The sequence below is a fragment of the Salvelinus sp. IW2-2015 genome, linkage group LG7 (assembly GCF_002910315.2).
Source record: "Salvelinus sp. IW2-2015 linkage group LG7, ASM291031v2, whole genome shotgun sequence".
Classification (NCBI taxonomy): domain Eukaryota; kingdom Metazoa; phylum Chordata; class Actinopteri; order Salmoniformes; family Salmonidae; genus Salvelinus; species Salvelinus sp. IW2-2015.
The window spans coordinates 32,596,917-32,622,894 of record NC_036847.1 but is presented as its reverse complement, the minus strand read 5'-3'; the positions used below and the strand labels follow the sequence as shown (position 1 = coordinate 32,622,894).

General features: G+C 41.6%; 1 protein-coding gene across 2 annotated transcripts; it reads right to left on the bottom strand.

The window, feature by feature from the left end:
• Positions 1-3,520: 3,520 nt before the first annotated feature.
• fance (FA complementation group E) lies at positions 3,521-8,986 on the bottom strand. 2 transcript variants are annotated; one of them, XM_023991803.2, is made up of 10 exons: positions 8,590-8,984; positions 7,776-8,406; positions 7,631-7,675; positions 7,486-7,542; positions 7,254-7,397; positions 6,748-6,871; positions 5,064-5,139; positions 4,874-4,940; positions 3,951-4,076; positions 3,521-3,740 (listed from the first exon to the last, which is right to left on the bottom strand). In XM_023991803.2, exons 1-10 carry the CDS (start codon positions 8,796-8,798, stop codon positions 3,636-3,638), a joined length of 1,584 nt encoding a protein of 527 aa, XP_023847571.1. In that variant the 5' UTR covers positions 8,799-8,984; the 3' UTR covers positions 3,521-3,635. The 2 variants fall into 2 exon arrangements, 1 of the variants encoding a protein (XP_023847571.1); XR_002877690.2 differs by lacking the exon at positions 3,521-3,740 and having other exon boundaries at positions 4,062-4,076; positions 5,046-5,139; positions 8,590-8,986.
• Positions 8,987-25,978: the final 16,992 nt, after the last annotated feature.

The window sequence follows — 25,978 nt, the reverse complement described above, 5'->3', positions numbered from 1 at the left end:
GTGGTTTGTTGAATAGGACTCGGAGATCGTCAGCCAGTGTAACCACAGCCATATACTGTATTACCGTACACAATATATATCTATGGCAAATATATGTCTCTGGTTGTAACCAGGGGAGTTGCCCTACTGCAGTATATGTCTCTGGTTAACCAGGGGAGTGTGCCCTACTGCAGTATATGTCTCTGGTTGTAACCAGGGGAGTTGCCCTACTGCAGTATATGTCTCTGGCTGTAACCAGGGGGAGTTGCCCTACTGCAGTATATGTCTCTGGTTGTAACCAGGGGGAGTTTCCCTACTGAGTATATGTCTCTGGCTGTAACCAGGGGAGTTGCCTACTGCAGTATATGTCTCTGGTTAACCAGGGGAGTTGCCCTACTGCAGTATATGTCTCTGTGTAACCAGGGGAGTTGCCCTACTGCAGTATATGTCTCTGGTGTAACCAGGGGGAGAGTGCCCTACTCAGTATATGTCTCTGGTGTAACCAGGGGAGTTGCCCTACTGCAGTATATGTCTCTGGTGTAACCAGGGGGAGTTGCCCTACTGCAGTATATGTCTCTGGTGTAACCAGGGGAGTTGCCCTACTGCAGTATATGTCTCTGGCTGTAACCAGGGGGAGTTGCCTTACTGGAGATATGTCCTGGTTGTAACCAGGGGAGTTGCCCTACTGCAGTATATGTCTCTGCTGTAACCAGGGGGAGTTGCCTTTGCAGTATATGCTCTGGTGTAACCAGGGGAGTTGCCTACTGCAGTTATTGTCTCTGGTGTAACCAGGGGGAGTTGCCCTACTGCAGTATATGTCTCTGGGCTGTAACCAGGGGAGTTGCCTACTGCAGTATATGTCTCTGGTTGTAACCAGGGGAGTTGCCCTACTGCAGTATATGTCTCTGGTGTAACCAGGGGAGTGCCTACTGCATATATGTCTGGTTAACCAGGGGAGTTGCCCTACTGCAGTATATGTCTCGGTTGTAACCAGGGGGAGTTGCCCTACTGCAGTATATGTCTCTGTTGTAACCAGGGGAGTTGCCCTACTGCAGTATATGTCTCTGGCTGTAACCAGGGGAGTGCCCTACTGCTGTATATGTCTCTGTTGTAACCAGGGGAGTTGCCCTACTGCAGTATATGTCTCTGGTAACCAGGGGGTTGCCTACTGCATATTGTCTCTGGTTGTAACCAGGGAGTTGCCCTACTGCATAATGTCTCTGGCTGTAACCAGGGGAGTTGCCCTACTGCAGTATATGTCTTGGCTGTAACCAGGGGAGTTGCCCTACGAGTATAGTCTCTGGCTGTAACCAGGGGAGTTCCCTACTGCATATATGTCTCTGGTTGTAACCAGGGGGAGTTGCCCTACTGCAGTATATGTCTCTGGCTGTAACCAGGGGGAGTTGCCCTACTGCAGTATATGTCTCTGGCTGTAACCAGGGGAGTTCCCTACTGCAGTATATGTCCTGGGTAACCAGGGGAGTTGCCCTACTGCAGGTATATGTCTCTGTTGTAACCAGGGGAGTTTGCCTACTGCAGTATATGTCTCTGGTTGTAACCAGGGGGAGTTGCCCTACTGCAGTATATGTCTCTGGTTGTAACCAGGGGGAGTTGCCCTACTGCAGTATGCTATGCTACACACAAGGAGGGAAGGACTTTCTTGAGACTATTGAGTATGTCTGTATTTTTTGAGTCAATGGACTCTCTGTGAGATGATATGTCCCTGGTGAGGGACAACTGTCCTCGACAAAATGAAGAAGACCTTGGCTCCATGGGTAGTCGGGTACCATGATATGTATCTAGCTTGTCCACTATTTTATCTAATGCTTTATGCAAAGCAAGTTTGACATTTCTATATAAAAGGCACTTTGCCAGTTAATTTATTTTATTTAAAAAATTAAGTAATTATTATTTCAGGTGAGTCAATTAGATTATTTTCTTCAGGTTAAATATGATATGTTTTTGTAACAGGTTTCATAAATTTGTTAATGACTATAACACATATCAAGATAGCTTACTGTAGAAGTTACGTGTCTGGCACACATATTTGCACAACAAGGTTCTCGTAGTTTCCAAATGAAGTTACGCCATTCTTAATATAAATTATTTCTTTATTTAATTTCTATATATTTGTTTTCTTTATCTATTACATTGGGAGTAATAAAGCTGTAACATTCCTAATATAATTATGTATTTATTTAATTGAATGTCTACATTATCTTTGTTTTCTCTATCCATTAACTTAAGGGATCCTTTGGCAGTATAGGCACAACTGTCAGTAAATCCTTAATATAATTATATTATATTATTCTTAACATCATTTAGAAAATAGAAAGTGTCTGTTTCTCTGTAAGCTGAAGTACAATAACATGAAATAAGCTGAACATTAACCTGTTAAACTTTTAAGTTATATTAAGCGAAGATGCATTTGTTTCTAATTGGTTTGTTTGAAGCATAATTGTGTTGGAGGTTTTCACTGCATTGCGGTTTTGTTGTGGTACTAACCAGTTTATTGTCTACGTTTTGATATCGTTTCTATATTTATAATTAAAAGGCTTGATATGACTGACCGTCAAGTGGCATTTATTTTTTGAGAGATTCATTTGCAGGTTTTTGTTTCTAGTCAGTATAAAATAACTTCATAACAATATTATTAACATATTTTAAAAGTCAGACATGCACCATGTGACAGTTTACAATAGAAGATAACAACAGCATGTTACTTCTGCCACTACATGCAAGGGGCCCGAACCAGGAAGGGCTGTTCCGGTCTGTCTCCTTCAGGGAGTGTTCGGTCTGTCTCCTTCAGGGAGTGTTCGTGTTGGGGGTCAGAACCAGGAAGGGCTGTGCCGGTCTGTCTCCTCGGGATGTTCGGTCTGTCTCCTTCAGGGAGTGTTCGTGTTGGGGGTCAGAACCAGGAAGGGCTGTTCCGGTCTGTCTCCTTCAGGGAGTGTTCGTGTTGGGGGCCAGAACCAGGAAGGGCTGTGCCAGTCTGTCTCCTTCAGGGAGTATGTAAATCCATCCAACGAGCAATTGTTGAAGTGCTGATTTACAGAAATACATTCCTTAATAATTGTCCCAAAAATTTATTATAAAATAATTTTTTACTGACCTCACTATTCTCGGCTTCTCCTTCTTCGAGCTGCGCTGGAAAGGAAGTCGACCCGGAAATTGCGCAAAAATAAACTGGACACGGAGTTCAGCCATATTGGTGGGTGCAAAATATTGCGATATTTTTTCCATCATGCCACGAAAGAAAATCTGATCGGGACTTAAAGAGAATGCTGTGGTACCATGTCTCACTGACAGAAAAATACAAGATACAAGACTCAGACATTACACTCTCCAAAAGGTAACCAATATTTTTGTGCATGTTGGCTTTTATTACAACTAGTGGGTCTGAATGCTTATTGGTTAAATGCTGATTGGTTAAAACCGCATTCCAGACATTTGCAACATTGTTTATACATACAGGCTTATGTATGCTATGCAAGTTCTTGCAGAATTCCAGAATTTTTACATTAGATCAATATGAAACAACAAACACAGCTGACATACCATTTTAGTAAAATGACTTTAAAATACCCTACCATTTACTGTACTCAGGCATTATAATTAATTTCATAGTTTATCAGTATTGTGATTCAGACAGTATTTCATGAATGTTTGATTCTCTTCAGGGCAGCTTGAAGGGACTTCTTCAAGAATGTCTCATTGGAGGACAAGCAGCAGGACAGTGTGTGTTTGTGAGCCACAGTTACCTGGACAAATACAACCAGACAATAGCAGTCTATCAGTAAACAGACGTTAAGTGACAGTTATACCTTTAGACTGAACTTAAGGTGTTTTCATAGCCAACGTGCCTCTGTTTCCTCTTTAGGATCTTGGCCAGGTTACTGTACAGCCCTTTAGGACAACTGCTGATTTAAAAAGGGCTTTATAAATACGTTTGATTGATTGAAATAACCTACATGCGTGTTATACTTGGTCAGCACAGTGAGCATCATCTTGGCATACTTCATGGACTTGGTGAAGTGGGGTGCCTGGGAGCTTAGCTGGTCAGTGAAGAGTGTGAACAGCTCTTCATTCAGCTCCAGCTGAAAAGTGATACAAACAGACTCAAATCAATGAGAGACTAGGGATTTTATGAATACTCTGTTTTCACATACAATGTGATCCAATCAATTGGTCTGGTTTGGATAGCTATGGTACATTAGAGAACTATACTGAACAAAAATATAAATTCCACATGTAAAGTGTTGGTCCCATGTTTCATTAGCTGAAATAAAACATCCCAGAAATGTTCCATACTCACAAAAAGCAATTTTTGGCAGAAATTTGTTTACAACCCTGTTAGTGAGCATTTCTCCTTTGCCAAGATAATCCAGCCACCTGACAGCTGTGTCATATCAAGAAGCTGATTAATCAGCATGATCATTACCACAAGTGCACCTTGTGCTTGAGACAATAAAAAGCTACTAAAATGTCACACAACGCCACACGTGCAATTTGCATGCTGACTGCAGGAATGTCCACCAGAGCTGTTGCCAGAGAATTTGGCAACACATCCAATCGGCCTCACAACCGCAACACGTGTAACCACGCCAGACCAGGACCTCCACATCCGGCTTCTTAACCTGCGGGATCGTCTGAGACCAGCTGCCCGGACAGCTGATGAAACTGAGGAGTATTTCTGTCTATAATGAAGCCCTTTTGTGGGGAAAAACTCATTTATTTTTTAATTGACTGATTTCCTTACATGAACTTTAACTCAGTAAAATCGTTGAAATTGTTGCATGTTGCGTTTATATTTTTGTTCAGTATAGTTTGGTCTGGTAGGTATGGTACATTAGAGGACTAGTTTGTATTTGAGTAGAGTATATTTATGGTTCACCTTCTTGTCCAGCAGGGCATGAATGACAGACAGCAGTCCTTCACACCAAATGCCTTTGATTGTCATTCTGGACAAAAGAAGAGCTTATGAGACTGTATAAGAGGTTTTATTAAAATGCATGTAATCAATACAGCCAGAACACTTCACTAGTTGTTAGATCCATTACACCCACTGGGTTGGTTAGTCTTACTGAAACACCAGCAGTCTGTAGTGGGGATCCAGGCAGTCTTCTATCAATCTGTTGAGCAGCTCAGCCTGTGCACTGCCTGATGATACAACCCAGATTTAGATATACAGTGCCTTCGGAAAGTATTCAGACCCCTTGACTTTTCCACATTTTGTTACGTTACAACCTTATTCTAAAATGGATTAAATAAAACATTTCCTCAACAATCTACACACAACACCCCATAATGACAAAGGTTTTTATAAATGTTTGCAAATGTACTAAAAATAACCAAATACCTTATTTACATAAGTATTCAGACCATTTGCTATGAGACTCTGTTTCCATTGACAATCCTTGAGATGTTTCTGAAACTTGATTGGAGTCCACCTGTGGTAAATTCAATTGATTGGACATGATTTGGAAAGGCATATACCTGTCTATATAAAGGTCCCACAGTTGACAGTGCATGTCAGAGCAACAACAAAGCCATGAGGTCGAAGGAATGGTCCGTAGAGATCCGAGACAGGATTGTGTTGAGGCACAGATCTGGGGAAGGGTACCAAAAAAAATGTCTGCAGCATTGAAGGTCCCCAAGAACACAGTGGCCTCCGTCATTCTTAAAGGGAAGAAGTTTGGAACCACCAAGACTTCCTAGAGCTGCCCGCCCGGCCAAACATCTCTGCAGCACTCCACCAATTAGGCCTTTATGGTAGAGTGGCCAGACAAAAGACACTCATCTGTAAAAAGGCACGACAGCCAACTTAGTTTACCAAAAGGCACCTAAAGGACTTTCAAATCATGAGAAACAAGATTCTGTGGTCTGATGAAACGAAGATTGAACTCTTTGGCCTGAATGCCAAGCGTCACGTCTGGAGGAAACCTGGCACCATCCCTACGGTGAAGCATGGTGGTGGCAGCATCATGCTGTGATGTTTTTCAGCGGCAGGTAATGGGGGATTAGTCAGGTTCGAGGGAAAGATGAACAGAGAGATCCTTGATGAAAACCTGCTCCAGAGTGCTCAGGACCTCAGACTGGGGCGAAGGTTCACATTCCAACAGGACAACGACCTTAAGCACACAGCCAAGACAATGCAGGAGTGGCTTTGAGACAAGTCTCTGAATGTTCTTGAGTGGCCCAGCCAGAGCAGGAACTTGAACCCGATCGAACATCTCTGGAGAGACCTGAAAATAGCTGTGCAGCAACGCTCCCCATCCAACCTGACAGAGCTTGAGAGGATCTGCAGAGATGAATGAAGAAACTCCCCAAATACAGGTGTGTGTGTGTGAAGCTTGTAACGTCATACCCAAGAAGACTTGAGGCTGTAATCGCTGCCAAAGGTGCTTCAACAAAATACTTATGTAAAAGTGATCCGTTTTTTTATTTTGTATAAATTAGCAAGCATTTATAAAAACCTGTTTTTGCTTTGTCATTATGGGGTATTGTGTCTAGATTGAGGGGGAAAAAACAATGCAATACATTTTAGAATAAGGCTGTAACGTTACAAAATGTGGAAAAAGTCAAGGGCTCTGAATATTTTCCAAAGGAACCGTACGTGGTAAATAAAGAGATGATATATAAATAGAAAGATGAATTGATGATTAGTGGCTGAATAGAACATCATACGTGGTGAATACTATATTGACTGACAGTTAATCCTCTTCTATTTTGGAGTCCACAATTGATCAATGTGTATTTCCCACTCACCTGTCTGCCCTTCCTCCAGGACTGGTCCAATCAGAGCGTGGCAGGTTGGCCTGGGGTAGCGACTGCATAGTGACGTCACAGCCGTGACTAGACAGCGTGAGGCAGGTTCAGAAAGGGACAGAACCTGCCAGAGGTCAACAGTACGGGAGAAGAAGTCGGAGATACAGGTAGCCTGACAAGCTATTGTCTTATTCACATTATACGGCCGACTTGAACAGATTTTTATTTTCACATTGTCCTTTCCAGCAAAGAAACTATGATGGATTGGTAACCAGTGCAGCTTGGTAACCAGGCCAGCCCAGTGCAGCTTGGTAACCAGGCCCGCCCAGTGCAGCTTGGTAACCAGGCCCGCCCAGTGCAGCTTGGTAACCAGGCCTGCCCAGTGCATCTTGGTAACCAGGCCAGCCCAGTGCAGCTTGGTAACCAGGCCAGCCCAGTGCAGCTTGTCTTGGCTCAGTGTTGGTCAGTAGTGTGAAACGGGTACATATGAATGAACTGTGAAGTACCTTTCCCAGCAGGAGACTCTTGATGAGTGTGGCTGCTGTGCTGTGACTGAGATCAGGAGAGAGTTCCAGCAGGCAGCTACAGAGCTGAGGTAGGGTCTGTTCTGGCATCTCAGACAAACTCAGCATCCTACATAAGATCTCGACCTACAGAGAGAATGGTTGTTATTGGAAGTAGTGCTCATGAATGACCTGATTTTGCTAACGTTTTAGTGTCAATTTAAAAAAGTCCTACCTGGGAGGGGTCACAGTCGTTCAGCACCTTGAAGACATCCACTGAGCTCTGGTCCCACTAAACAAAGAGGAACAGGGGATTAAGGCACTTTCATGTGAGTGAGTGCATCTCAGACATGATCACTTCATTAAAATAGGTATCTTACCTCCATCTCACTTTCCAAGATTTCCTTGATTTGAGGGATAGAAGCCTGAACCAAGAAAACACATAAGTTACTTTCAGTTCTTCGGTGGTGTCAACAGAATACTAATGTGACTGAATAGTTAAGTCACGTCCTTTATTTGTCTCACCTTTACATTCTCAGGCAGGGCATCACTTGGACTCCCTGTTGCTGGCTGCGGTTCCACAGCTGGTTCTGGGATGACACAATCCACCCGGTCCGTCTCCACCTCATCTTTCAAACCCTCCGTTCCCACCACATACCCCATACTGCTACAACTCCTCTCAGTGTCCACAGGAGAGAGACTTGTCTTCATCCTCTTACGCTGCTGTCCGGCGTCGTCCTCAGGTTCTGAGTCCAGATCCACACAGCTGCTCTTCCTCTTCCTCTGTGGTACCACATCTAGCCCACTCAGTGAGGATGAGGACAGTTGTGGCTCTATTGGTCCACCTAAACACAAGGCCCATCCTGTTGCTTTATCATTACCACCACCACTACTACCCCTCAGACGCTCACATAGTCCCCTTAGTCTTTCTCTGCACTGGGGGGTGATTAGAGGCTCCTTCCCCCCAGGGGCTCCCAGGTCTCTCCGGAGCTGTACGACCAGGGCAGACACCCAGGGGTTTGGGGCATGCTCCCCCTGGCTGAGGCAGTCTAGCAGGCGAAGGACACTGGTCCGGGGATGCAAAGGGTGGGTGAGATGGAGGAAGGACACGAGACTTCGTTGGAAGGCAACTGGAAACAGGCACACGAGTGGTTTGCTAAGGAGAAGAACAGTGTGTTATCGAACAGAAACGTATATTGTATGCATTTTTTTTTACATTTAAAATACACATCACTAGTCTGGTCAGTCTAGAGAAGTCAAACGAGGCCAAAAAGCATAACTGTTTAACTTTAGTGGATTTAACCTTAGTGGAATAAACGAGTTTGGACTATTTTCTCACGTTGTCAGGGTCTGAGCATCACTGTTCAGGCATATTTCCTGCTGGCAAAGAGTCTCGAGACAGGTGTGTAGGCAGCGGTCCGGGTCTGACCGTCGCTGCCGCTGGAACACCCACAGACCTCGACGGGCACCGGTAGCTCCCGAGAGTAAAGAACGGAGCAGCAACCGGGAGCGTCCATCAAACCGGAGCAACAAAGTATTTGTGTCCATGGTCGTCTTATGGCTAACAAGAAACGGCCTAAAATAAGCGTAATATGTTGTTAATTTGGACCTCTGGTTTTTGCCTCCAACTAACCAGCGATACAAATTTCATGCTTTGTTTACGTTTTCACCAAACTTTGAGATTTCCCTCTTCCTGACGTGAACTTGTAACATGAGGGTCTGGCGCCGCCTACTGAGCTGGAGTGGTAAGATCGATAACTGCTGGTCCCTGGTGACGTAGCTCTTGTTGGCTGACTGGAGTCCTGGACATACAGTACGTTAACACATTTCAATAAATGGTTTTTCACTTTTTGGGGGCTATACTGAAAATGTGTGTTTAAGTCATCCATACCAAGCAGTCTTTATCACAACCACTGTGTACAATTTTGGCTTCAATATAACAAGGTTCAACAAAGACAAACCAGTACTACAATTTTACTTGAAGCCAACTAAGACATACAGGGGTCGCAATATTTAGGCAAATAAGGTATTTCTGTTATTTTTTTATTTATAAATTTGCTAACATTTCTAAAAACCTGTTTTCGCTTTGTCATTGTGTGGTATTGTGCTTAGATTGATGAGGAAAAACAAATGTAATACATTTTAGAATAAGACTAAAGTAACAAAATGTGGAAAAAGGGAAGGGGTCTGAATTTACGAATGCACTATACCACTTGTGCATATGTGGGAATTCACTAACATTAGACATCGCCATTGCCTGCAGCAGGACAAAAAACAAGCAGCAAACTGTGAAACAATATTTTATTCCCTTTTCTGTGTGAAAATAGAAAACATAATAGAATAAATAAAATCTAACATTAGGTCTTCAATCAGCATGTCAACACCGCAACAAGAGTTCCCTGTCAACAGTAAAGGTAAGCATGAAGCCGAATCTGGGCTCCCGAGTGGCGCAGCGGTCTAAGGCGCTGCATCACAACCGGTAGTGATCGGGAGTCCCATAGGGCGGCGCGAACAATTGTCCCAGCGTCGTCCGGGTTAAGGGAGGGTTTGGCCGGGGTAGGCCGTCATTGTAAAATAACAATTTGTTCTTAACCGACTTGCCTAGTTCAATATAGGTAAAAATATATATATAAGCATAAAATAAGCATCTCAAATATGTCAGACAAGTGAAAAATAGCAGGGCAAGGTATTGCCAGGAGGCATGGCTAGATTATAATGGCACTATAGGAGTCTAGCCATATCTCAGGGCAAGGCAAAGAAAATAATTTCAATCTAGACTTACATAAAATATATACACTACACATCACAGCATTATTCAAATCTCACTAACTTACTAAATGGTGCAAATGACAATATTGGCACAACAGGACCAACCAATGGAACAACAGATGGCAAACCAATGGGTCGGAGCCCATCACATCAATTAGCCAACTAATTAAATTAACCCATCAACTTGCATGGAACCAAAACCCATCAACAGCAAGAGAACAGCCAATCACAGGTCTAAGAGGATGACTCCAAGCAACAACCAACACAGCCCTGGGATCCAATCAAAAGGTTAGTAGATGGTAGTAAGGGAGTCAGTGGTCGTTCTAGCCTTCGGTACAGATCTTGAAGCAACAGGTCTGCAAGTGCTAGGCTTATAACCTCAAATTTGTTTTTCCCCACCAGGAAAGATTATTTGTACCAGCATCTATAGGTACTAACAGTTCAGAGAGACTATTTAGGGGCAGTGAGTTAACAAATAGTATTCTAAAAACGGGGCCAGAGTAAAGGCCCTAGTCAACCCATTGCAGTCCAAACCCATGGGGCAGGGTGGCGATGCTTAGAATAGGTCATACTCAGGTACAGCGGGAACATCATCCAGAAAGTCACCCAGAAGAGTCAGAACAATGACATAGTCAAGAAGCTGTCCACGTCATCCAGAAGAGTCAGAACATGACATAGTCAAGAAGCTGTCCAAGTCACCCAGAAGAGTCAGAACATGACATAGTCAAGAAGCTGTCCAAGTCATCCAGAAGAGTCAGAACAATGACATAGTCAAGAAGCTGTCCAAGTCACCCAGCAAAGAGTCAGAACAATGACATAGTCAAGAAGCTGTCCAAGTCACCCAGAAGAGTCAGAACAATGATATAGTCAAGAAGCTGTCCAAGTCACCCAGAAGAGTCAGAACAATGACATAGTCAAGAAGCTGTCCAAGTCACCCAGAAGAGTCAGAACAATGACATAGTCAAGAAGCTGTCCAAGTCACCCAAAGAGTCAGAACAATGATATAGTCAAGAAGCTGTCCAAGTCACCCAGAAGAGTCAGAACAATGATATAGTCAAGAAGCTGTCCAAGTCACCCAGAAGAGTCAGAACAATGACATAGTTCAAGAAGCTGTCCAAGTCATCCAGAAGAGTCAGAACAATGATATAGTCAAGAAGCTGTCCAAGTCACCCAGAAGAGTCAGAACAATGACATAGTCAAGAAGCTGTCCAGTCATCCAGAAGAGTCAGAACAATGACATAGTCAAGAAGCTGTCCAAGTCATCCAGAAGAGTCAAACAATGACATAGTCAGAAAGCTGTCCAATCATCCAGAAGAGTCAGAACAATGACATAGTCAAGAAGCTGTCCACGTCATCCAGAAGAGTCAGAACAATGACATAGTTAAGAAGCTGTTCCAAGTCATCCAGAAGAGTCAGAACAATGACATAGTCAAGAAGCTGTCCACGTCATCCAGAAGAGTCAGAACAATGACATAGTTAAGAAGCTGTCCAAGTCATCCAGAAGAGTCAGAACAATGACATAGTCAAGAAGCTGTCCACGTCATCCAGACTCATGGCATGGTGCTGTTGGGTGAGAACAAAAAAAAAGAAGCTTTTTACAATTTAGAAATGCATTGAGTGGTCACAACAATATCACAAATATCTGTTTCAGTTTACATTTATCTATGTTGAACTGTGTGTGTGTGTGACATTAATATGATCATTGAAATAACACAAGATGATCGTGGCGGCGATGGGGTCTGTAGCCTTGAGGCAGCTAATACCAACAGAGACACTCCATCTAGAAGGGACAGCATCCATGACACATGAAGAAACTACATCTTATTTTCTGGAATTGAAACAGAGCATAGGTTTACCACAATGAAACTAGGACGCCAGAACCCCAGAAATCCACAATGACATCTGGTCGAGAGAATGGTAAAAGCTGACCTGCATTTATCTTTAAAGTTACGGATAAGGGTTTCCTTTGGTTGCCCTTCCACCCAGTACTTGTTGGGGATGTAAAACGCCGACCTGACTCTGCACTTTTGTCAACCCCTTGGGAAGAGAGGCAAAGTTGTTGGTTCCTTCGACAACTCAAAAAAAAGATGGGACACTGCCGACAATAGATGATCAAAAACTAAAACAAGCCACAAAAAACTAACATTTCTCCCCATTTGCTTACTTTATAACTTCTTCCAGGAAGTTTATTTTTTCTCCAGGTGACACTGTAGCTCAGGCAGAAGGATTGGCAGGATGCCGAAGCACCTATCCCCAGCGCTGGTCTTCTCGTACACCGTCTTCATGCAGATGCCACAGGTCACATCTTTACTCAGGTTGAAGATTGTCCTGGTCTGTCTGGAGGGCAAGGGGAGAAAGAGGAGGCACCACACTCTGCTGGCGCCGCCATCGCTGCCTCCTGGGAGGAAGGCTCCTGCTGGGAACAAATGTAACAGGCTTCAGTGCTGCTTAGCAGTCAGTATTGCTTCCGCACTCAACATCCTTAATGGTAGTTGCTATTGCGACCTTCGCCAACACGCGACCACCCTGTTTGACAACATACTAACCAGCTGCGCCTCCAAAAAAGATCCAATTCGGCAGCGCCAGTAGAGAAACGTCAAGCTTTTGGGAAAACTTACAGGACAATCTTTGACTCTGTTACACAAAGAACATAACAAAACCCAAAAGGCTCAATAAATATTTCCTTGTGCCATTAGAGAATACTATTGATGATATTTTAGTTTCTTTAACACATTTGTAAACATTTCTCAAAAGCTGTTTTTGCTTTGTCATTAAGGGGTATTATGTGTAGATTGATGAGGAAAAAATACTATTTAATACATTTTAGAATAAGACTGTCGTAACAAAATGTGGAAATGTAAAGTGGTCTGAATGCTTTCCAGAATGAACGTTATGTACAGTTGAAGTCAGAAGTTTACATACACCTTAGACAAATACATTTAAACTCAGTTTCACAATTCCTGACATTTAATCCTTGTAAAAATGCCCTGTCTTAGGTCAGTTAGGATCACCACTTTATTTTAAGAATGTGAAATGTCAGAATAATAGTAGAGAGAATGATTTACTTATTTCATCACATTCCCAGTGGGTCAGAGGTTTACAAACACTCAATTAGTATTTGGTAGCATTGCCTTTAAATTGTTTAACTTGAGTCAAACGTTTCGGGTAGCCTTCCACAAGCGTCCCACAATAAGTTGGGTGAATTTTGGCCCATTCCTCCTGACAGAGCTGGTGTAACTGAGTCAGGTTTGTAGGCCTCCTTCCTGGCACGCGCTTTTTCAGTTCTGCCCACAAATTTTCTATAGGATTGAGGTCAGGGCTTTGTGATGGCCACTCCAATACCTTGACTTTAGTGTCCTTAAGCCATTTTGCCACAACTTTGGAAGTGTGCTTGGGGTCATTGTCCATTTAAAAGACCCATTTGCGACCAAGCTTTAACTTCCTGACTGATTTCTTGAGATGTTGCTTCTATATATCCACATAATTTTCCTCCCTCATGATGCCATCTATTTTGTGAAATGCACCAGTCCCTCCTGCAGCAAAGCATGATGCTTTGCTGCAGGAGGTGAAGCCACCCCCGTGCTTCACGGTTGGGATGGTGTTCTTCGGCTTACAAGCGTCCCCCTTTTTCCTCCAAACATAAGGATGGTCATTATGGCCAAACAGTTCTATTTGTTTCATCAGACCAGAAGACATTTCTCCAAAAAGTACAAATTTTGTTCCCATGTGCAGTTGCAAAATGTAGTCTGGCTTTTTTATGGCGATTTTGGAGCAGTGGCTTCTTTCTTGCTGAGCGGCCTTTCAGGTTATGTCGATATAGGACTCGTTTTACTGTGGATATTGATACTTTTGCATCTTCACAAGGTCCTTTGCTGTTGTTCTGGGATCGATTTGCACTTTCCGCACCAAAGTTCGTTCGACTCTAGGAGACAGAACGCGTCTCCTTCCTGGTCAGAGACATGTATTTAAAGAGTTGGGCCAATGAGGTTTCTGCATTATCATGCATTTACATTGCCCCCTTCCTAATTTTCTCTATTTTTGGTACTGAATGTTATCAGATCTTCAACCAAAACCTAATATTAGATAAAGGGAACCTGAGTTTACAAATATTTAACAAAGTTTTGCAACACCCAATTCCCCAGTGTGAGAAAGTAATTGCCCCTGTACACTCAATTACCGCTGTGCTTAGTTGCCTTAGGACCTGGAAGACTTGATTTAATAGAAGGAACCATGAATTCTACTCTGTATCAGAGAATTCTACAGGAGAATGTCAGGCCATCCATCTGTGAGCTGAAGGAGAAGCGCAGCTGTGTCATGCAGCAAGACAATGATCCAAAACACACAATCAAGTCTACATGAAAATGGTTGAAAAACCACACATTTGAAGTTTTGGAATGGCCTTGTCAAAGTCCAGAGCTAATTCCAACTGAGATGTGGCAGGACTTGAAATTAGCAGTTCATACTTGAAAACCCACAAATGGCCGCTGAGTTACAGCAGTTCTGCATGGAAGAGAGGGTCAAAATTCCTCCATAGTGACATGAGACTGATCAACTACAGGAAGCATTTGGTTGGAATCATTGCAGCTTAAAGGTGGCACTTTGTACCACAGGGGCATTGGGTGTTGTATACTTTGTTTATGAAATAAATGTCATTGGTGTTATTTGTTCACTTAGGTTCCCTTTATCTAATATTAGGTTTTGGTTGAAGATCTGATAACATTCAGTATCAAAATTATGCAAAAGTAGAGAATTTGAAAGAGGGCAAATACTTTTTCACAGCCCTGTACATGACACCTCAACATTCTATGGCAGCCATGTTACCTCATTAACATTACATGGGGAATATTTAAACAATGTCGTGTGACAGTGAATGTCTAGAATTCTAAAAGTTGGCGTAACTAAATATGGGTCTGGTGTCACCGGGGTTCAAACCTTTTTTTTAACCGAACATTGAACTTAACACTTTAGCTAGTTAAAGCTAGGTGTGAACGACTCAATGATTTTTGGAGTCGACTCAGACTCCTGTGGTTGGAGTCGATTCTTCCTCGACTCCCAAAACAAGCTGAAACCTCTACGCATAGCTTACACAACAACTCAATATTGCAGAGTCCTACTAAGAAGACATTTTGCATTCTAGAGAGAACTGGCATTAGCATGATGCTTATCAACTTATAACAAGGCCTATTTTGTATGAATATAGAAGGTGGTGTGTAGGAAGTAGAATATTTCAGTCATAATTCTGCTGTGCACAGCCTTGACAGATCACATGGGATTATGCGGTGCACTATGCTGATAAACCCATCCTTTGCAGTGTTACACAGCCCTTTCCGGATGGGGATACTATTACTTGAGATGTTTATGTAATTATTATCCAAGCATGTGCGTTATTCCCGTGGACGATTCACAAAGGTTTAGTTTTTACAAACTGCCCTGTAATTATATTTCATTCAATTAACGGAAGCCTGGAGTGGATTTATTTATTATTATTTATTTTTTTAAAGACGGGAAGATACAGTTTTTCAAAGTCATGTCTAGACAAGGCTACACTGATAACTCATGCTTGGCTGCCAAATGTACAGGTGTCCCCATAATATTTACATTGAGGAAATGTGATCATAATCATTATTTCAGAAATCCCATGGTAAACCTCTTAATAGAAATTCCCCCGCTCCCCATCCTGCTGATTTGAGCTGCTGAACAGTATAGGCATAATTAAAGTAACCATGGCAACCACTCAGTCTCCTTCGTTGCAAAAATACTGAATCATAGGAGAATGGGAATCGAGGAATCAATTAGTTTGGAGTCGGCTCTACCACTAGCTATAGCAACTGGAGGCAGTAAATTCCATAGCAATGGCATTTCAAATTCAAAGTTTGAATGAAGTTATTAAGTGATACCAATTTTCAACTACAAGTTAAATCAATAACAGAAATCAGTTGTTTTAGTCGCACAAGTTGATCAAAACAACTTGTGCTCTACAACCAGATGAAATGTTGAACATTGCAGCAGATCAAAGACTGAACTATATATATATATATATAAAAATATAAATGGGCTGTGTAAGAAACCTCACCCAGTTCAAAAAAAAAAATCCCACCTGCAAATCCCTCTCTTCATTAAAGAACATTCAGTGGTCATCGTGCAGAAACCCACATCGTTCCATTATTGTTCGTCAAAAAAGTATGTTTTTCAAGAACAGACTTCAAATGGCACACGAGGTGAACCTACTGGTGCACATTCCACCATGTCTGAACAAACCAGGGCATCTCATGCTCAAGCATCAGTCAGTCCAACTTCGGTCATGTTTTTCAACATTCTTGTAACAAGTTTGCAAACATGAGTCAAGAGACCTGTGGAGTAGGACATTTTCTGAAGAAAACATAAAAATTGTAGGCCTTGTAGTGCACACAAATTAAATGCATTTTGTCACACAAATTGCTTTAAAATAAATTGCATTCAAGACCATATGTTACAAGTTAAATCATGGGATGCCTAGTTACGCCACTACAGACAGACAAAGTTTGACCGATCCCTGTGTCCATGTTCTAGCCTACCTGGAGAGAGGGAGGCATATGAGAACAGGGCAGCTCAGGTCGAGCACTGTGGCCAAGCGATAAACTGGGAACAACAGAATAGTCTAGAAACATTTCCCTGGCCCCACAAAAGGACACAGACTTCTAAAACCTACAAGATATTACATTTCTCACTTTACATTTCCAATGGACTTCCAGTTGTGCAGTGCCTTGATAGGTGTTATAAGTAGTAAATTAATTTACCATGGCCCTATGAATGAGGTAGTTGAGACCCACAACATAATAAACACTTTTTATATGCCATGTAATATAGTCCCAACCCCAGATAATGTAAAGTTAAGAGTGCAGACCTAGAAAGAACAATTACATTGTAGCAAGAACTACTAACAAATCACATACGATCCTTGATAAGTGGTTGCAAAGTTCAAAGGCTTTGTGATTTTGGTAGAGGCTTCATATTAAATTCTCAGATTCAAATGTATTATGCCAGATATTGCTTTCATCCACAAGGCAGCTCCGTTGTCTGTACTGAGTCATGGTAGCCATGCAGACACCACTACATTACATGAACCAGTAATGAAAGCAATTCACATAAGTTTAAAGGCTAAAGGACTGGTTAAAGGACTTTGCTGTTTCTCCATTCATCTAAAGTAGAAATAGAGTCACACTTCTCAAAGTGAATCATCTAGAAAATATGATTTCACCATCAGTATTTTTACAAAACAAATGGCAATACATGCTTGGGTAGTCACATTTACACTGGTCTAGAAGAAAAAGAAACGCACACCTATGTAGGCGAGGTGCTGGCTAGCGGAGTAGAAAACTAGAAAATAAAGGAGAGCCGCACACTCTAGGAGCTCAGATGCAAAAATATTTAGTTACCAACGTTTCGACAGGCAAGCTGTCTTCATCAGGGTACAATCACAGACACTGCGGGATGACTCGTTTATATATAGTGTCAAGACACACAGGTGTCTGTAATCATGGCCAACAGTGGCTAATATCATTGGTTAATTACTCATAATAAACGGCATAGAATGAGCAACATACAATTAATACAAATGGATAACATACGATCATAGACTCACTAAGGCCACAAGCCTACAAACAACCACAATGGAAAGTCACAACAATCATCACAACAATCACAGAATGGCTTCAGATCAAAGTCCACATTAAGACCGAAGGGAGCAAGGGTCTTTAAATTAAATATCCAAGCAGCCTCTCGTCTTAACAATAAATTATCAAGGTCACCCTCTCCTAGGGAGGGTGACATGTTCGATGCCAATATAACGCAAAGATGAAATCGAGTGGCCTGCCTCCAAAAAGTGGGCCGAACTGGGTAGGTCAAGTTTTTGCACCTAATGGTGCTACGATGCTCTGAGATACGTACTTTTAATTCACGCTTTGTTTTACCCACATAATTTTTACCACAAGGACAAGTTATGAGATAAATAACTGCCTTAGTGGAGCACGTAATAAATTTGATTGGATCGATGTCCCTGTTTGTGGATGTTTGAAGGATCTGCATTTATAAGTGCCATTGTTGGGCACAGCCATTACACTTATAATTACCATCCAATAGGGCGCAAATAGACGTTGTTCAGGAATATCTTGGGGGGTTAAATCAGAGTGTACCAATTGGTCTCGGAGATTTTGCCCGCGAAATACGACCAAGGGAAGGTCAGAAAACACATTACCGAGACTATCATCGGATTTAGAATATGCCAATGTTTGTGAACGATTCCCTTAATTTGTCAGAGCGCTTTGAATAGCGGGTAGTTAAAATGCAAGAATGCGTCTTTTTGCGAGACTGCCCTTGAAAAAGGTCATGTCTCGTTTTGTTTTGAATTTTCTCAATGGCATTATTAATCTGATCATTTTTGTACCCCCTCTCCTTGAACTTTCTTTGCGTCTCAGCCATATTTCTGTCGAAATCTGATTGTTTTTGCAAATTCTTTTGATTCGACAGAATTGGCTGTAGGGCAAACTATTTTTCAAGGGAGTGGGTGACAACTGTCAGCCCTCACAAACTGTTACGATCAGTAGGTTTCCTGTAAAGATCAGTGTATAGAACATTATTTTACACAAGATCAGAAGATCAAGAAAACTGATTTGACGTGTATCAGATTGCATAGTAAATCTCATATGTTCAGAACAGGAGTTAAGAAAATCATGGAACGCCTGGAGCTGTTTACATCACCTCCATAGAACAAAATATCATCAATATACCGTTTCCAAATAATGATGTTAGGAAGAAAACATTTTTGAGAGGATTGAAAATAGACTGTTTCTCCATGTAACCAACATACAAATTAGCATAGTTAGGAGCCATGGGGATCCATAGCAGTACCTCTTGTCTGAATAAAGAAATCATTTAGAAACATGAAATAGTTGTGTGTAAGTACTATTTCAGCCAATGTTATAATGCATTCACTGGAAGGTAGTTTATTGGGGTCACGTTGCAGAAGAATGTTCCTAGCTTAATACCGCCTCGTGAGGAATATTAGTGTATAACGACTCAACTCAAAAGTAACTAACAATGTGTTCTCAGGAGAGGATCAAGAGATTCTATGATAGAGATCATACTGCTGTGTCCTTTACAAAGGAGGGAGCTGTTCTGCGAGTGGTCTAATAAAAAAGTCAACAAAAGTAGAAAGAGGGCCGTTACTGCATCAATGCCCGCTACAATAGGGCGCCTGGAGGTTTAGTAACATTCTTATGTAATTTCGGCAAAGTATAAAAAGTGGCCATTTTTGGGTGTTGAATAGCCAAAAAGTCATGTTCTTTTTGTTATCTGACCACACCAAATACCCATCTAGGACAGTTAAGATAGTATTCTGAAATTGAGAAGTGGATCACTTCTGAGTTTCTTGTAAAAGGTGTTATCAAGCAGCTGTCTGTGACACTCATTTACATAAGCTGCCCTATCCATAAGTACAACACGACCCACCCTTGTCAGCAGGACGATAAGGACTGAGGTATCGGATTGTAAATCAAGCAACGCGTGTTTTTATCCTTATGTAAATTGTGGAAAGATTTGGACTCCTGTTTGTTCTTAAGGAGTTGCGCAACATCTTTTTCAACAAGTCTACAATATGTCTCGATAGAGTGATTGCGATTGGTAGGAGGTATAATAACTCTTGCCTCTAAAAGGAGTCAGAGTATGTGCAGGTGAGCATATACACGGTTCAATAGAAATATCAGGATCAGGGGAGCTAAAGTATTCCCTTAAACGGATGTTTCTAAAAAACTTAAACATGTCTACCTTAACATCAAAGTCGTTGCACTGGGTCGTAGGCACAAAAGATAACCCTTTATTAAGCAAGAGACATGGGCAGGGCTATATCTTGCTTGATAAATTGAAAACACTCAGTCCCGTGGGTTCTGGACCGTGTGAACGGTCTCCTCTGCCTCTGATAGTCGTTTCTTCTTACCCCGTCGGTGCGGCATCTCGTCGATGTGCGTGCCTGCGGCCACTCCGCTTCTCGTCCGTCCAGTCTCTCGTTGAATAAAAACGACCACTGGAAGCCGATGAGGCGCTGGTTGTAGAGTGTTGATCAGACAGGGGTGGATCGAAGTAAGCGGTCACTCCTGCGCCTGCCATGGAGAGGAGGAGCAGGACTCCCTTGTCAGGGTTCTCTCAGAAGTAGACTTTATCCTCGGCCTTGTCTTTTTTTTGTCTTGGTTGAATTTCTTGATTTTAAGTTCCTTTATTTCTGTAGACAACTTGTCCTGGAGCGCTTGGTTAGTTTTCATCAGTTCATTGAATATGCCATCATCATTAACAGCTATTTGTAGAGCTGTGCGTTTGTCTTTAATCGTGTTATCCATTTCACTAAAATCCTTTTTCAACTGGTCAAACAATTAATGTCATTAAATCAATAGAGCATTTGTTCAGGATGGCACACCAGCGCTCACAGAAATCATCTGTGCGCTGTCCAATGATGGTTCTTTTTGCCACCTGAGTCCCGTGGAATAATCCTTGACGCACATAATCACTAAGAGTGACTATATGTAGATGCGTTCTCGTCTGGCGCTTAGATAACTGTAACAGTTCTTTCGAGAGGTCAGAATTACCTCGCCATGTCAAAAAGGGACTTTTTATATGCCATGTAATATAGTCCCAACCCCAGATAATGTAAAGTTAAGAGTGCAGACCTAGAAAGAACAATTACATTGTAGCAAGAACAACTAACAAATCACATACGATCCTTGATAAGTGGTTGCAAAGTTCAAAGGCTTTGTGATTTTGGTAGAGGCTTCATATTAATCTTCAGCATTCAAATGTATTATGCCAGATATTGCTTTCATCCACAAGGCAGCTCGTTGTCTCGTACTGAGTCATGGTAAGCATGCAGACACCACTACATTACATGAACCAGTAATGAAAGCAATTCACACTAAGGTTTAAGGACTGATCCTTTGCTGTTTCTCCATTCATCTAAAGTAGAAATAGAGTCAACTTCTCAAGTGAACTCATCTAGAAAATATGATTTCACCATCAGTATTTTTACAAAACAAATGGCAATACATGCTTGGGTAGTCACATTTCACAATGGTACCTGTCCATAACCAATGATCACTGAAAGGTGAGAGAACAGAAATAGAAAGGGCATCTCCATTCAAGTCAATGATGGCATAATAGGTGGACTGGCAGCCATTTTGAGTGAACTCATGCCAGTAGGAAGTGTACCCTTCAATCTGTGCTGTTTGTTGAGTCAACTGACATTACAAAAAAACAAAAAAAAACATGTGGTAAAGAGGTCAATGGAACACAGACCGTGGGGGAATCGAAGTACGGCAGATTAGCGCACATTCAACAAAACTGATATAACAATGATTGATGTATTGTAACATGCCCACAATGTGGTTAACAAAGTCCGATTTGGATATATTTGGCTGTTTTAGAAGAAGTCCATTTCCAGGTTCACTTCTTCAAATCAAATTTTTTTTGTGACCAGTACTTCTTCAAATCAAAATGTGACAGCTAAATGATAACTCCCATTTGTATTAACTGGTAGCATAGCTAGCATAGAGAAATTGTTTCTGCCAGTCAGTCATTTAACTCTAATGCAGTTGGTGACAATAACATGAACATGTATTGAGGTTGACAACCATACAAGCATTATACTCAGATTTTATTCCTCAACATAGTGTGAAATACACATATAAACAACAGCCTAAATCTAGGCTCATTTTGCTGGGGGGCCATGAGGTGTTTGGGGATCTTTCCCTCATGCGTTTGCAAGACATTTCCATTGTTTTGGTTGAGTTCCATTGACCTCTTTTCAATAGAATTTGAATGAACATTCTACATTACCATGGCAATCCAGCATCAGTAATAGAACATTCCAAAATACCATGGAAATGATTGCATCACAATACCGGGCAGTCATTGCAAGTGTACCCATGAGTTTACCAGTCAACTTGCCAGGGTTAGGCGCCCGTGCTATTCATTCTACTTCTATGGTGAGAGCCTAAAAAATGTATCAGTGTTATTAGTGGTCATAATAATCTATACATTTATCATGTGTACCCAGGTATCTTAATACAACTACTCACATGTACACTGGATAGCACACATCTGTACAATGTAACAAAAATAACACCATTATTCTGTGAACAATTTAATTCACTAACTGGTTCATTCCCGAACTACACTTACATTCCCTTAAAAACAAGCACAAAATGGGTGCTTATAAGACACCTCAAGGAGTCAAATTAACAGCTTACATGATATGAGTCAGACAAGCAGATTCAACCGATTCTGCTCAACATTGACAATAGGGTAGAATAGTAAAATATTGCACAAAATGAACTATTATTAGATAGCTCTACTGCTAGCAGTACCAATAGATCAAAGGTAGTGTGTGAAACGATTCTGAGATAGAAGTAGGAGTTAAAGGTGAAAATCAACAGTACAATATTCAGCTGAATACAGTACAACCAAGGAAGTGTGGACTATATGCTCATGTGTTAGAGAAATAACTTCTTTTTTTATGAACACTATCCATATAAAAATCAACATCCGTTTTCCTTTTGACCCAAACCATTTGTTGTTAAGCAACTTCCATCTTCTCTCTTTAGAACATAAAAATACTTTAACATAAGTAATTTCCTTAATATGTGAGGATCTGTGTTTATTGCACTATAACCCAATACTACATCACGTGATTGAATATTAGCAACTGTTGGCCTGGGCGCCTGGGTGTCTGTGCTGAAAGTAACATTGTGCCCCAGATAGTGTGCTGAGAAGCTGTGGTTAACCTTGAGCGAGAACAGTATGCTTTCTATGCAGGTGCAAATAGCTCAAACAATGTTGCAGAGCTGTCTGGCCCCAGTCTCTAGGGTGTGGGAGCGTAATCTACACAGCAACAGCGCCGGACACCAAGGAGCGCCAAGAGGCTGGGAACAGCCTGAGCGCTGGCGACAGGCTGAGCAAGTTTAAACCACGCTCAGCCTCTACTGTGATAGGCCAACAGACGGGTTGGAACTACGTCTATCACAGTATAAGAACAGCGGTTTACTTACATCCTGCCAGTTCCCTGTTCTACCCTGCGAGGTGTTACAGTGAACCCGTATATACGAAAATTGCATTTACCATTTATCGTTTGAGTTTAATAAAAATACTTAAAGTATATTCGGTGACTCAATCGAATTTTGTCCTGATACCAGATTTGAATTGACGCAAATCCCTGATAAATAGCAAACCTGCTAATGCACTCATGTTCTCCATTTTACTCCTAATATGAAGTGAAACCAGAATTTGATTTGGGGCAGTAGTACCCATTCATGACATTACTTTGGAAGACGAGCTCTATATGAATATTCTCCTGTCTCCATTAGTGTTACTGGGTCGTTCCACCCAATTCAGTGCCTTTGGAGAAGTGTAACTTGGTCAAAAATAACATCAGATTTTGTTGTTTTTTAACATTGTTATAAAAGAGCACATGATCATCTTCATAAAAAACAAACAAACATGTTTTCCCATCCCAAAAGGTAAAAAAATAAAATAAAAAGGCTAGAGTAAGTACCTATTAAAGTACCAAATAAAAGTAACAGGGTTTGTGTCTTTCTTCTTAAAATCAGCCATAAATCCCTTTGTGACAGGGAATGGAAGCTTGTTGTGAGCAACAGAGTGGAAATTGAATAAAAGCTTCACACAAAAAAATGAAATTGTTAAAACATGTCTAGCCTGTCCATCTTTGGGTAACAGGATTGACGTATTATGCTCTACCCGCTCAGTTTTCCACCACAAAACACCAGAAAATGTCCCCAAACAGTAGAACCAGCTCACCTGCTGGAACTCTGTGATTTGGAAATGAGATGTTCAATGTTTCTTTCTGAAAAAATTATTTCATATTAAAATTTGAGTTCAGTTCACGTAACAGGGTTGACCTTAAAATGGGAGGGACAGACTTAAACAAATCACATTAAATAATCTTAAGAAATGGCTTTGTCAAAGCAACAAAATAACGAGGGCTTTACAATGATGGTGAAACTTGGAGACATTTAGGAATTAAGTGGGTTAAAATCTTACTGGAAGTAACAGGGTTAACTGAGGTCTATGTCAAAATGCTCAATATTGGCACAACGGCAAACCTTCATTCATATATATATATATATAAATAAAAAGGTCTATATTAAAAAGGGCACTTCATATAATTTGACAGGCTTTTAAAATTAAATATTGGTGCACAATTTCTACTGAAGATATCAAAAGGAACACAAAAGGCACTAATTTAGACATGGTACTGTAGGGATTCCACTATCTAACTATCTATCCATTAACCACTAGCAAGCCAGCCAGCCATTAACCATGTCTATCTAGCCAGCTATCTAACTATTAACCACATCTATCTAGCAATTAACCATCCATCTACAGTGCATTCAGAAAGTATTCAGACCCCTCGACTTTTTACAGCCTTATTCTAAAATGGATACCCCATGACAAAGCAAAAACAGGTTTTTAGAAATCTTTTGCAAACGTATTCAAAATTAAATGGAAATATCACATTTACATAAGTATTCAGACTCCTTACTCAGTACTTTGTCGAAGCACCTTTGGCAGCGATTACAGCCTCAAGTCTACTTGGATATGACTCTACAAGCGTTACACACCTGCATTTGTGGAGTTTCTCCTATTCTTCTCTGCAGATGCTCTCAAGCGCCGTCAGGTTGAATGGCGTCGCTGACAACTATTTTCAGGTCTCTCCAGAGATGATAGATCGGGTTCAAGTCTGGGCTCTGACTGGGCCACTCAAGGACATTCAGAGACTTGTCCCGAAGCCACTCACGCATCGTCTTGGCTGTGGGCTTAGGGTCGTTGTCCTGTTGGAAGGTGAACCTTCACCCCAGTCAGAGCGTCCTGAGCTCTCTGGAGCAGGTTCACCAAAGATCTCTCTGTACTTTGCTCCGTTCATCTTTCGCTCAATCCTGACTAGTCTCCCAGTCCCTGAAAAACATCCACACAGCATGACGCTGCCACCACTTCACTGTTGGGATGGTGCCAGGTTTCCTTCAGAAGTGACGCTTGGCATTCAGGCCAAAGAGTTCAATCTTGGTTTCATCAGACCAGAGAATCTTGTTTCTCATGGTCTGAGAGTCCTTTAGGTGCCTTTTGGCAACTCCAAGCAGGCTGTCATGTGCCTTTTATTGAGGAGTGGCTTCCATCTGGCCACTCTACCATAAAGGCCTGATTGGTGGAGTGCTGCAGAGATGGTTGTTCTTGTCGAAGGTTCTCCCATTTCCACAGAGGAACTCTGGAGAGCTGTCAGAGTAACCATCGGGTTCTTGGTCACTTCCCTGACCAAGGCCCTTCTCCACTGATTTCTCAGAATTGCTGGGAGCCCAGCTCTAGGAAGAGTCTTGGTGGTTCCAAACATTGAAGGTCCCCAGGAACACAGCAGCCTCTATCATTCTTAATTTAAGAACGATGGAGGCCACTGTGTTCTTGGGGACCTTCAATGCTGCAGACATTTTTGCTGGTACCCTTCCCAAATCTGTGCCTCCACACAATGTCTCAGAGCTCTACAGACAAATCCTTTGACTTCATGGCTTGGTTTTTGCTCCAACATGCACTGTCAACTGTGGGACCGTATATAGACAGGTGTGTGCCTTTCCAAATCATGTCCAATCAATTGAATTTGCCAAAGATGGACTCCAATCAAGTTGTAGAAACCTCAGGGATAATAAATGGAAACAGGATGCACCGGAGATCAATTTCAAGTCTTATAGCAAAGGGTCTGAATACTGAAGTAAAAAAAAAAATTTTTATTATTACTTTTAATCAATTGGAAAACATTTTTTAAAATGTTTTCTTCACTTTGTCATTATTGGGGTACTGTGTGTAGATTGCTGACAAAAAAATATATACTTTAATCCATTTTAGAATAAGGCTGTAACAAAATGTGGAAGGGGTCT